A 14336-nucleotide genomic window follows, 5' to 3' on the forward strand; every position below is an offset into this window, starting at 1 on the left:
TTTCTAGGACTCTATGAAACAGCAATACCTCAAATATTTTAGTAATCGTTAAGGTGGCTTTATCTTGCATTCATTTTATAATTCATGGTTATTCTATAATGGTTTCATAATGTTCCATAATGTGGCATAGATGGCTAGGAACTGAGAAAATGGCATTGGCTAATGGCCAGCATGGACATGTTGGAACGAAGAGCCTGTTTCTGTGCTCTGTCACCCTCAGTATTTCAGGTACAAATAATACTGGGCAAGGTGTACTAAACAGAGGGGCCTAGGTAGCTTGAAGAGAAGGGTCTAAGTTAGGGGAAAAGTGAATAACGAGAGATTGAAAGTAAGAGAACTATTACGGTGGAGTTGAGAAATTTATTCCATCATCCACCCACCCCTCCCCCAACAAAGTGTGGTTAGGATCTGGGAATGGAACTCACTTCCTGGAAGTGCGGTTGGGGTAGAAACTCTGATCGCATGTCTGAAGTACCTCAGTGACTGGGCACTGTGAACCAAGGGCTGGAGAGTGGAATTTTTCTTGGGGTGGGGGGAGGGGGGTGGCTAGCATGCTGTGATGGGCCAAATGGCCTCTTTCTGTGACATAAATTTCAATGATCCTTTGACTTCAGATTTGCTTTGCCTATGGCATTTACATTTCCACCCATTGCTATCGTGTTTCAACAGTCCCTGAGAAGAAGTAATATTGAAGATGAATAACTTTGAACAAAATTGGCACACTTGTACTGTTTTGGTGTTGCTTGATTGTTGTATAAACTGCTCCCTTTGTCATATTCAAAACTTTTAATATGGCCTTCAGCATAAGGGAAGCAACTGGTTTACTGTATGAGACATATTTCACATTTTTAAACTACTTGTGTATTTCCACAGTGTTGGCAGAGTAAATACATCTGACATGTGCCTGACTGCCTACAGTGAAGGAGTCCAGAATAATGGATATCCAAAGCAAATAGGGAATTCAGAATTCTTTACCCTGCCAGTGGCAAGCATGTGGGACAGATAAAATGAATACCACAGTTGCCCTTGGGGAAGACCATTTAAATACATGAGGAGATAATGGGCTATGCTGATAGTTAGATAAGGAAGGGTTGGAGAAAGCTCAAGTGACGAACCGATGCCTGCATGGACTGGATAAGCAAAGAGGCCTGGTAAGGAATATGGATGAGCAGAGGGACCTTGGTGTTCAAGTCTATAGCTCCCTGAAAGTGGCAATACAGGTAGATAGATACAGGTAGATGTATTTCACTGAGTGTTTCGATGTACATATGATTAATAAAGATATCTCGTCTTAGAGTGGTGAAGAAGATGTATGGCATGCTTGCCTTCATAGGTCAGGACACAGAGCTGGGACATAACGTTGCAACTTTGCGAAACACTGCTGAGACTGCACTTTGCAGCACTGTGTGCAGTTCTGGTCGCCACACTATAGGAAGGATGTGGTTGTGCTGGGGAAAGTGCAGAGGAGATTCAGCAGGATACTGCCTGGATTGGAAGACTTTAGTCATGGGGAGAGATTGGACAGGCTGGGCTTGTTTTCCCTGGAGCGAAGGAGGCTGAGGGGTGACCTGATAGAGGTGTATAACATTATAAAAGGCATCGATAGGGTAGATGGTCAGAATCTTTTTCCCATGGTAGAAGTTTATCAAGAACACAAGGGCATAGGTTTAAGGTGAGAGGAAGGAATCTGAAAGGCGATCTGAGGGGAAAGTGTTTTTACACAGTGGTTGACATCTGGAACTCATTGCCAGAAGAAGTAGTGAAATAGCTCAATCACTACATTTAAGAAACATTTAGACAGGCTCTTGAATAGGAAAGGCACAGAAGAATACACACCTAATGCAAGAAAATGGGATTAGTGTGGATTGGCGAGAAGCCTGTCATGGACGTGGTGCACTAATGGGCCTATTTCCGTGCTGTACAAGTCTAGGGTTCTCAATCCTGATCAATCTGCAATGGAAGTGTGAATAAGTATTGGTAGGCTAGTCAACGCAGTTGACAGGTGAAACAAGGTGGTCAGCAATGGGTCCATTTGCCTTTAGTCTATTATTAATGGCTTTTGTAGGTCACTGGTGCCACTGGCCTGGAAGCCTGATTTTAATTGCTCCATGGTATTTATCCTTCAGTGCCCAGGCTGAATCTGGGTAACTTCCCATGGAACTGACATCAAACCAGGAACAACTGGGTTTGCTCCACTTCCACTTGACTCCATTTAGACCCAACGGGCCAGAAGTTCCACAAAGCCCAGGCAAATGCCAGTTTAGCCACTAAACTCACTCTGACATGGAACGGGTCCCTGGGCGTGAGCTTCCGCAAAGAAGCCAGCTGCATCCTGATTGATTAGTTCCTGAGCACTGCGAGGTCTCACTGATTGTTAGCTCCACTGGACTGCTTTGAGAGCTGGTTAAACCACACACACACCCACACCAGCTGTCAAAGAGCTTGAGTGTTTTTTGACTGAATGGTTGGCATTCCAAAATGTTCATCAGCTTTCTAGAACATTAAAAAAATTAAACATACTGTTAAACATTTAAACATTAAAATATTTCAACCTTGGAAAACACTGAACACTTACCTAAAACTGTGGGATGAACTACAAAAAATTGAGTGGATTCTGGATAAGACAGGAAGAATTGCAGTGATTTTGCTAAAGTCAGTTGTCTATTCATTTCTATGGGATAAACACTTTAAACTATGTAGTTATTGTTATTCCTGCCTACAATGGTGATTATCGTTTATGTTGGAAATCTGTTGCCCTTCCTCAACCATCAGCCATCAATCATTCCTCAGTGCGGACCTGTGAGAGAGCAGGACAGGAATGGGCAGGGATGGCCCAGTATATGGGGGTCTGCTTCATTCCCCCCTCCCATACCTGCTGAGGCACAACCTCAATACTTGAATCCATCCAGCCCTGTGATATGGGCCCAGTGATTGCCCTTCATTGATGGGGCAGGTTAGCTCCCCAGAAGGTCCACAAGCAATCCCCCAAACCCACCCTTTCTCCCACTGTCTGATGTTCGCTGATCCCCAGCCTGGGCCCACAGGCAACCCCTCTGCCAGGTCCTGTTGCTGCTGTCTCAAGGCCATCTCAGTCTCTCTCTCTTTCTCCTTTTTGGACTGGGAGACACTCTGAAACACGCGTATGAGAGAGAAAGAGAGAGGGAATGTATCAGGGAGAGACAAGAACAATCAGCGCAGGTGGCCTGGGCCAAAACAGTGCATGTTACGGAATCAGTAACTTCTGCAGATCTATGTTGGGATGGAGCCTCATCAGTTCCATTGAATTAATATCAATTATGTGTAATTTCCCTTACAGCCATTCCTTTGCATTGAAGTGAATGGAGTTGCTGAACCTGTGCTGGTCTAACTTAGAGTAGGTTCAACCTGCAGACTCACCAATATGGGTGCTGAGAAATGGTGGATCCATCTCCACCTTGAGCTCAAAACTCCGTCAGTGTTCGATCAGGCTCGGCTAGCATTGCCACACAGAACTCTTCAGTGTAAACTGGCTCACTCAGTTCATGTTATTCACCTACCTATTGCTTTATACCAGAAGAAAAAACTTGCTTCAGGTCTCAAAATGCACACTAAATACTTATAAAAAAAAATCAAATAAAAATTAAACAATTTTAAAGGGTGGGGATGTCCTTGCTTCTAGCCGTGACATCAGAACTGGGCTTTTTGTACAAATGTAACTATTATATACCGTTCGATAATTTTACCCCTTTGTGTCTGTTGAATCCTGCCTTGGCGTGACTGTACATCTGCTGCAACCATTTGCATTGAACCACAGTCATACTGATTTCCACAGTCTGGCTTCAGGACCTCTTGGCCTTGTTAAGAGTCCATTCCTTTTAAAGGACAGGCATGATGGGCTGAATGGCCCCTGATGCTTTGAGGAATGTCAATCAAGAACCAGAACAAAGGCACAATGCAAGAACATTGTGCATCTGTTTTAAATAATTCTGACGGTGCTTTTGAAACTTGAAGCATACTTTTAGATAGTTTAACCATTAAGGATAACAGCAGTGCTAATTGCCATATTTTAGTGTATTGTAAACCCAAGGCATTTTGCAACCTGCCTGGATCTGATGGGGAACTAATTATAGACAGTAACATAAACAAAGCCAATGTGTGGCTCCTCCCCTGCACTAGTTGGACCACACTTCCGTACGGTGTACAGTTGTGGACACTAAAGGAAAGATGTGATTGCACTTAAGAGGGGTGACGATGTTGTCAGGAGCAGAAAGACTGGATAAGCTAAGGTTAATTTCCTTGGAACAGAGGATGCTGAGGGGAGGGCTATAAAATGATGAGGGATCTAGACAGAATAAATCAGAAGGCTATTTGCCTTAGCAAATGGGTCAAAAATTAGGGCCGTAGATTTAAGGTAATTGGTAAACAGACAAGAGATTAATAGGGGTCTGGAACTCAAAAAGTGCACGGATATTTGCATGGAGAGCAGTGATCGGCAGGCTGGGGATCGGTGATTAGTTTGGGCAACTCTTTTTTGACTAGTGCCAACACAGTGTTGGTATGCCATACGTTTTCTATGAATCCCTATGAGATCAAGGTAGGATGCCATGATTTCTATTGCGATTCCAACAAAGGAAGATGGTTCACTTCCACAGGATGAATCTACTCCTATCAGCTGGGCCCCTCCAAACTGTCGGCAGGACACTGAATGGCAGACATCTGCCCACAGCAGGCAGCATCAGGCAGGCAGTTGAAGGTTCTGCTGAGACTCTCTGAGGGACAGAGGTTCGGGGGTGTGGGTTAGGTCCCAGGCCTTGCCTGTTGGGACCTCAGAAACAACCCTGTGGAGGGGGAGCAGTGGTGGTTGGGAGGCAGCTCCCCTGGGAGAGAGCAAGTGGTCTGTAGCAGCTAGAGTGTCACACAGGAGGCCTTTAGGGAGAAGGGGTGCTACACTGGGAGAGTGGGGAAGGGGGGGTGAAGAGGGAAAGGAAGGGGCAGTGAGACTGAGGTAGGTGGTACTGAAGGAAGAGGGATATCAGGAGAGAGGGCACGACGGAGGGAAGAAGAGAGAAAGTGAGTGTGTGCGCACTGTGCAGCAGAGCCTGGTCTCCAGTCATCCTGAACCCAGTTCCCACTGGACCAATGCCTCGCTCTGCCGAGTCTCCATGGTAATGGGTGTGCAAAGGCAAGAATCCATGCACCTTCCAGTTCTCAGCAGTAATATGGAAGCATCCTCGACCCTTTGGGTCTGCCTGAGGACAAAGGTGACTCTCTGAGTTAGTGTCAGACCCAAATCATATAATTCTGTTTGTTATGAAGGAAACAGAAATCACTCCCAGTAAGTCTGTCACCAAAACAAATCCAGTGTCATAGTTGTGGTTCGCATTACTCTGGAACAAACTCTAATGAAATATATAACATAGGGATTGTAATCTGAGGCAAGACTCATCTTCTGACCCATCACCTGCCCACAACAGATTGCAAAAGATTGCGCTAGTAATCGGATCTGCTGGGTGAGAGTCTGTCATTTTGCTCATGGGTTTGATGTGAAATATGATTCGGCATCTTCCGTCCAATTCCCGGTCATACCGTGTATTTCTGTAGTTCTTTGTTCGGAATCCACAGCACACCCTCAGCCCCAGTATTAGTATTGGTATTGGTTTATTATTGTGACTTGTACCGAGGTACAGTGAAAAGCTTGTCTTGCAAACCGATCATACAGGTCAATTCGTTACACAGTGCAGTTACATTGAGTTAGTACAGAGTGCATTGAGGTAGTACAGGTAGAAACAATAACAGTACAGAGTAAAGTGTCACAGCTACAGAGAAAGTGCAGTGCAATAAGATGCAAGGTCACAACAGGTAGACCGTGCGGTCAAAGTCTCATTGTATAAGGGAACCGTTCAATAGTCTTATCACAGTGGGGTAGAAGCTGTCCTTAAGTCTGGTGGTATGTGCTCTCAGGCTCCTGTATCTTCTACCCGATGGAAGTATTAAGCTGCATCAATTTTCAGAATCCAAGATAACTCTCAGGATTCATGAGGAGTTCTTCAGGGGAGTGTCCAAGGCCCAAGCATCTTCAGCTCCTTCCACTGTAAGGTCAGAAGTGGGGACATTCACCAACAATTGCACCATGCTTGGTTCCATTCACGTTTCTTCACCAAGTGAACCAGTCCGTACCTGCATGCAGCAAGATCAGCACAACATTCAGGTCTGGACTGATCAACATCTGTGCCACAAATGTGCCAAGCAATAACCATCTCCAACAGGAAAGAGTCTAGCCACATCCCCCTGGCATTCAGTGGCATTAACTTTGTCAAGTCCCCCATCGCGATTGGGGGATTTGATATTGAACGGTTCCCTTCTACGATGAGATGGACTCTTGAACTCACAATCTACCTTGTAAAGACCTTGCACCTAATTGCCTACTTGCAATGCACTTCCCTGTAGCTGTGACACTTTACTCTGTATTCTGTTATTGTTTTTACCGTGTACTACCTCAATGCACTCTGTACTACCTCAATGTATCTGCATTGTGTAATGAACTGATCTGTACAAATGGTATGCAAGACAAGTTTTTCACTGTACCTCGGTACAAGTGACAATAATAAACCAATACCATCATTAATATACTGAGGGATCACCATTTATCAGAATTTCAGCTGGACCAGTCATAGAAATTCTGTGACTCTGAGAGCAGGTCAGAGGCTGGGTGTCCTGCAGCAAGTGACTCAGCTCTTAACATCCCAAGCCTTTCCATCATCTAGAGGTGCAAGTCAGGTGTGCGATGAAATATTTCCCACTTGCTTGGATGAGTGTAGGTCCAATGGCTCTGCAGAAGGTCAAGCAGCCAGCATGATTGGTACCCTATCCAGCACCGTAAACGTTCATTCCCTCCATGGTAACTGCAGTGTAAACCTTCTACAAACTGCTCCGCAATTACTCGCCAAGCTACTGTGGCAGCACCTTCCATTGTGTGCAGTTTTGGTCTCCGTTCTACAGGAAGGATGTGATTGAAGTAGAGAGAGGGCAGAGGAGATTCACCAGGATGTTGCCTGGATTGGAAGATTTTCATTATGGGGAGAGATTCAATAGGCTGGGCTTGTTTTTCCTGGAGCAAAGGAGGCTGAGGATTGACCTGATAGAGGTATAAGGTTAAGGGGCATTGATAAGCTCAAAATCGAATGGGTTTGGGTTTAAAGTGAGAGGTGAAATTTTGAAGGTGACCTGAGAGGCAAGTTTTCTTACACAGACACTGGTATCAGAATCAGGTTTATTATCACTGACGTATGTCGTGAAATTTGTTGTTTTGCGGTAGCAGTACAGTGCAAGACATAAAGACGTAACAATCACTATAAGTTACAAAAATAAATAAATAGTACAAAAGAGGAATAATGAGGTCGTGTTCAGGGGTTCACGGAACATTCAGAAATCTGATGGCAGAGGGGAAGAAGCTGTTCCTGAATCATTGAGTGTGGGTCTTCAGGCTCCTGTACCTCCTCCCCTATGGTAGTAATGTGAAGAGGGCATGTCTCGGGTGGTGAGGGTCCTTAATGATGGGTGCTGCCTTCTTGAGGCACCACCTCTTGAAGGTGTCCTCGATGGCAGGGAGGGTTGTGCCCATGATGGAACTGGCTGAGTCTACAACCCTCTGCAGCCTCTTTCAATCCTGCACATTGGAGCCGCCATACCAGGTGGAGATGCAAACCAGTCAGAATACGTCTGAAGAAATTTGGAAGAGTCTTTGGTGACATACCAAATCTCCTCAAACTCCTAATGAAGTAGACCCGCTGGCGTGCCTTCTTTGTGATTGGATCAATGTGTTGGGCCCAAGATAGATCCTCTGAGATGTTGACACCCAGGAACTTGAAGCTACTCACCCTTTCCACCGCTGACCCCTCAATGAAGACTGGTGTGTGTTCTCCCGACTTCCCCTTCCTGAAGTTCACAATCAAATCCTTGGTCTTGCTGGCGTTGAGTGTAAGGTTGTTGTTTGACGCCACTTAACCAGCTGATCTATCTCACTCCTGTACGCCTCCTCATTGTCATCTGGAATCTGGAATGATATCTGGAATGCACTGCCAGAGGAAGTGATAAAATGAGCTACAATCACTACATTTAAGAGGCACTTAGATGGACACTTCAATAGGCAAGGCATAGAACGATACGGTCTTAATGCAGGCAAATGGGATTAGTGTAGGTCAGCATGGACGTAGTGGGCGAAGGGACTCCTTTCTGTGCTGCATGACTTCATGACAAACTTGCATTGTCGCCCACCAAGAAGGATGGGAGCAGTAGATGCACGGGAAAACCATCACTTGCAGGTCACACACCATCCTGACTTGAAAATATATCATGGGTCCTTCATTGTCACTGGGTCTAAATCCTGGAACTCCCTCCCGAACAGTGCTGTGAGAGTACTGCAGCGTTCAGGAAGACAGCTCACCACTGCTTTCGCAAGGACAGTTAAGGATGAGCAATAAATACTAGCCTTGTAGTGACCTCCAGTCCAGGACAAATAAATAAAAAAATTCACAGGCGTAGCACTTTTCTTTGGAGTATATGAAGCATGTTTTCATAATGCACTCAGTGTCATATCTGTGTATACTTCTGGTATTTTGAGATAAAGTCTCCATATGATTTGTTGTTAGGACTAGAGGATACACTTAAACTAATGATATATAGCTTTGAACTGGATCTTAGGAAAAGCTTTATTTACTTAGTGGTTAATATCCAGAAGATTTTGCTGAAGGAGAAACCACAAAAACCTTTTGATATTAAAAATAAAGTTTCGTAAATGGAGATTGAGTGCAGTGAAAGTTGCTGCCACATCAAGTAGCTGAGGCAAAGATCAGAGAGGCAATAAGGGGCAGTTGAGCAAGTAGATGAAAGCCAAATGAATGGAAGTAAATGCTGATAGAGGTAGATACAGCAAAGCGAGAAGAGACCAAAGTAAAGGAGTTAAGAACATAAGAAATAGGAGCAGGAGGAGGCCATCTGGCCCGTCGAGCCTGCTCCGCCATTCAATAAGCTCATGGCTGTGAAACTTAAATTCTCTACTGCCAATAAATATTTTACCAACCTTTTCTTTTTACAGGGGAGCAAAGGCCACTACAGGTATCACTGGCAGAGCCACAATGTCAAGCAGAGCGGAGTGGATGACATGGTGCTTCTCTCGAAAATCACCGAAGATGGCATTGTCGATAATCTCAAGAAGCGATACATGGATGATTATATTTTTGTATCCTTCCAAAACCTAAGCTGGGAATCAGACAGAGAATGCATTTATGAAGGGTGACAAAACTTATTCTATGTTCCTGAATTAACGAAGAATGTCTCTAGGTGTCCCAGTGTTGTTACGAGCCATCAGTGAGCACTGATAACCCCAGTCATCAACTCACCGGTGCCAGGGCTCTGAAGGAAAATAGTGAATTAAGAAACCACTACTACTTGAGCACCACTACCTGAGTTTCCACTGTGTAAACTAAAGAACACATGAGCTCTGATTCCAACTCTTGCTTAAATCTGTACCCTTAAATTTGTGGCTAAACTAAATGGTTTTCTTCCCCTTAGTGAGTATGTTCTCTCAATCCAGTGGTGTACAGCATGGGAACAGGGTAACCATAATGGAAGATGTAAATTCTGCAGTGTAGCAAGATACGGCTTCGTTAGCAGCCAGTATTTTAACAATCTTACTTGTATAAATGAAAGCCAGTTATGAATATAATTGTTCTGCATTAAGATATAATTCCAGTCAGTGCTAGGATTGCAGAGCCCTGGCTGTGCATGCGCCTGGCACAACACCAGGTGTACATGGACTTTGTCTTCTCCCTGCTTACATGCGGGAAAAGTGCTTTTTATTCCACCAGTCACTTTGGACACCTGGCGCTCATCAGATAATCAGCACAACTCCTTGTGCATATGTTCTGTGATCTGTGGGTGTTCTGCACTGATCCAGAAACAATATGCTCACTGTACCAAATTAAGGGAGTACGGGACCATCTCTGCAAAATAACTCCCACAAATTGAGTTGATTGTCTGGGCTTTCAATTCCGCGCAGTTAACATTGGGCTCAAGTCACAAAGGCATTTGGCCATTGAGCAGAACAGTGCCATTAGTGGTCTTGACCTGAGCACAGTGTCATTATTTCTGACCTAATTAGAATTAGGTTTTCCAGCTCGTTCAGAAGTAGATTTTAACACAAAATCACGTATTAATTCATGTATTTAATTTTTTATTCTTTTCCTTCCATTCATTTACACCAGCAAATAAAACAATATCTAGGATTCTCTCAGGGGAGAAGACTTGACTTGGCAGCTCTCTTGTTCTGAGTATGAACTTTTCTCCCTCATCTCCTTACTGCGGGTAAAATCCCGATGAGAGGAAGCGATTTGCACTGTACGCTTTGTAAAGGGCAGTAAGCTGTGATCATCTGGCTCATGTGCCTGTCTGCTGACTGAGGATTTTGTCCTAACCATCTGAGCCGGTGAAGAGCTGAACTCTGCAGAACAGCACTTCCAGGACCTGGCCCTTGTTCTGTTCAACATTCTCAGCTGGGATGGCTATGGAGTCTTAGAATTGGTTTTAACCCTTCCACCTCCACCCCTCTCCAATTTGGGAGGAAAACAATATGCCGGGATTCCCCCTCCTTCCCTTTGATTAATGGGGAAGGTCCACATTAGGAGATTGGGTGGGATTGGGATTGGGATTGACCCATGCTGTCAAATTTGCATACTTATGGAGGTACCATATGGCGCTCAGATAGATTCATCCTCACTGATATCAAACATGCAACACAGTTGGGCAATACTGGTGTGCAGAAGTGGGCTGCAACCACAGGCTATAGTGCCCACTGTGGAACACTACAGTGGCAGATGTACCCTTCAGTTCACACTCAGTTTGTCAGAAACCCTTCTGCACTGTGTCTGTGGGAAGACATCTACAGTGCTTTCATACTTACAGTGATGTGAGTGTTGCTGGGGGTGTTGTAGGCTGGGTGTTGTGCAGTGGTGCGGAGGTGGGGGGGATTCAGTCCAAGATATACAATGGGTCACCTGTCGTTTTATCCACCAAATTGGTCTTTGGGAATGGCACATACAGCATTATGACACATAGTTACAAAATTCTCAGAGGGCTCAAGGCGTTGGATGCATGGTGGATTTTTCCCTGGCCAAGCAGACTGGAACAAAGGTCACAGTCTCACTGAATTCTCCCACTTTAAGTAATTCCCCCCCCCACTTCCCCACAACCATCCCCCCACCACCATGCTTCTTCTCGTCTTCCCTTTCCTAGCTCTTTTTTTCTACCTTTTCCTTTCTCTCCTTACCTTTGACCCATCCCCCGGTGGATCTGCCCCCCCCCCCCACACCTGCCTATCACTATCTCTTACCTGCATCTACCTATCTCCACCTTGTGCCCATCCCACCTCCCCTCTTTTGTCCACCTATCACTGCTCTGTTTTTCCCTCCTATATATTGGGCTTCCCCCTTCCCTATCTTCAGTCCTGAAGAAGGGTCCTGACCCGAAACGTTGACAGCCTGCTTTTCTCCACGTATGCTGCCTGGCCTGCTGAGTTCGTCCAGCATCATCGTGTTTTTCATCTAGATTCCAGCATCTGCAGTCCTTTGTTCTCACAGTTTCAAAGTAACAGGTAGCCAATCAGAGAAAAAAACCTTCACTCAGAAGAAGGTGAATCTTTGGAGCTCTATAACCCCAGAGGACGAAGGAGGCAAAGTCATCGACTGAGATCAAAACAGAGAGCAATAGCCTTCTGGATATTAAGGGAATTGTGAGATATATGGATAAGGAAGGAGAAAGGTGTTTAAGTTAGAAGGTCAGCCATGCTCCTGTTGAATGGCAGAGCAGGCTCAAGGGCTGAATGGCCTCCTACTGTTCTTATCCGCAAAGCTGATAGCTGGCTAGTTTTGAGAGTGTAGACCAAGGATTGTGTAGTGGGGTAGCAAGTCAGAGTACTGAAGGAGATACCACAGTGGGTGTGTGGTCACAGTGTAGGCTACAGTGGACGCAAGGTCACAGTACTGAATTAAGTTAGAGATTTTCTGGTCTGTGTATAAGCCTGAATTTGCAAGCCAGATATCAGCCCCTTTTTGTATGTTCACTTTTCTAATTTTTTTGCAGTGTAAGTGTAAATTCAAGATATGTACAGGGGTCTTCGCTGACGACCAATGATAGACAGCAGCCTTACAGCTGACAGCATGGGCAGATGGAGCTGGTTGAATCTGAAGGTGGGTTGGGGGTTCATTTTAAAACTTTTCACATTCTGTGAAATTCAGAAAGTAGCTTAAAACACTCCAATTCAACAAAATATAAAAAGCTTTTTTCTAATCGGCCTAAACACTTTTAATTCTTTCAGAGAGCCAAAGATTTAGAAGCATTTACCTTTTGCTGAGTTGACATAACAGAGTGTGCCCATGGCCTGTGTATTTGCTGGGTCCTGATAAATCCCCAGGTTGGCTAACGCTTGAGTAGTTTCTTTTATATAAACCTGTTGAACACCTCGGAGACAGGATATAAAAGCAGGAGCATGCAAATGTTGTTGGGGTGTGTCACTGTTACAGAAGGTGCAGCAATGCAGCTGAATGGGAGCATTATTTGTGGGGTAGCTGAACTTTCACTGCCAAACTCAACACAGTTATTCATAACATCATCTTTAATATTTGCATCTAAACAAATTCTAAATAACTTCCTGCAAATCTCGGTGTTCCAACCACTATATTATTTGGTAGATTGTATAATTTCCTGTTCTTTGGAAGCCATTTCACACTCTGGCTTTTCACTTGTTTCCTCCCCTCCCCTCCTCTCTCCTCGAGTATTGACCAGTCTCACCAGCTGCATTCCGGGGCCCTCCTGTTCCTCCTGTGTTTGCGTGGAGCCGGATTCTTCACATTTGTGTGTCTGGTCTTGGCCCCGGCCCTGTGTGTGTGGATTTCCAATGAAGACCGAGAGCAGGAATCTTCACTCTTCCCTTTAATCTCCTCCAACCCAAGGCCAACCCTCAACGGTGAGCAGGGACCAAACCTGGGACTGTCTTGTCTTTGTGCCTCAACACCATGGTCTTGCATGTATTTACATACCAAGTCACACAAGGGGATCTCCTTTAGTTTTAAGACTATTTCTTTTTGCTGGTATGAACGGCTGTCTTTGCCTCTGTCTGCTAGTGAAGTATTAACTATGGGTATACAAATTAGGAGCAGGAGTAGGCCACTCGGCCCCTCAAGCCTACCCTGCCATTCCATGTTGCTCCCTATCCCCAGTAATATTTCACACTTTTCCTAATCAAGAATCTATTTGCTTCTGTCTTAAAAATATCTGTGACTCTGCTTCCAGTGTACTTTGGGGAAGACAGTTCTAAAGTCTCACTGACACCCAACCCTGAGGTCAGTGGGGGACGGAACCGGTGTACCCCTGTAGACCACTGCTGGTGGTCCGTACAGAATACCTGGGGAGCCATCACCTGGTTTCCCTGCTGACTGGGGATTGGTTCATTTATTCATCATCCAATATCAATTTAAAGAGAGTCGATACTGACCATTATCACATTGCTGTTTAAAGCAGCTCACTGTGCACAAATTAACCACTGCCTTAGAACAGTGACTGCAATTTCAAGGAGTATGCACATGGCAGTTAAGCACCTTGGGTTATTGTGAAAGGGAAGTGGAAGGTGCCTATGAATCCAAGTCTTTATTGGCTGGAGTCAAAAGAAATCAGAGAGCAGTGATGACTCTGTGTCCTCCCATCTGTTGAGATCCATTTTGCAAAGCAAGACTGTTGGACGTAAGTGTACATTGGAATAATTCCTTCAGTTTTGCAGGGCAGCTCCTGAGAATTCAGTCAAAGGCAGTGTGATACAAAATGATCTATAAATTCCAGTCTCCCCATTGATTAAAGATTTAACTAGAGGCTTTTTCTTCTAATTTGAGCAAAATGTTATTCACTCAGTGGTTCATGGACCAAGGCTGCAATCATTTACAGAGGGATTGGACTTTGGAACGTAGTTTTTTTTAATGAAACTGATATTGCATTGAATTATTTTGCAGACTAGGTTTGATACAATTTGTAAAGAGAAAGAAAGGTTGTTTGCTCTAAATTGGCAGTGCTGTAATTTCAGAGGTAAAGTTCTTGGCGTGCAGGGTGGTTACATTGGAACAGAATCCACCCCAACCTCTGTTATTTCACTATTTTAAAAAAAAACAAGAGTTACTCTTCCATGTGTTTCTTAATATCACAGTGAAGTTTTGCTCCAAATATCGTTTCTGTAATTGCTAAGAGCAGGAAAATGGTGATGACTTTGAAAGTCTTTGGCAAGTGACACTGAAATTGTTTTGTGTTTGCGTTCCTGA

At 44.5% G+C, this 14336-nt stretch overlaps 1 protein-coding gene across 2 annotated transcripts in view; it reads left to right on the forward strand.

Moving 5' to 3' along the window:
* myo1ea (myosin IEa) overlaps positions 1-14336 on the forward strand; it is a 122076-nt gene that overhangs the window by 32558 nt on the left and 75182 nt on the right. For both annotated transcript variants that reach the window (XM_052040347.1, XM_052040348.1), the window contains one exon: positions 9074-9217. In XM_052040347.1, coding sequence (XP_051896307.1) covers positions 9074-9217 — 144 coding nt within the window. The remainder of the gene's footprint in view (positions 1-9073; positions 9218-14336) is intronic.

Source organism: Pristis pectinata, chromosome 28, assembly GCF_009764475.1.
Source record: "Pristis pectinata isolate sPriPec2 chromosome 28, sPriPec2.1.pri, whole genome shotgun sequence".
In the NCBI taxonomy this organism is placed as follows: Eukaryota; Metazoa; Chordata; class Chondrichthyes; order Rhinopristiformes; family Pristidae; genus Pristis; species Pristis pectinata.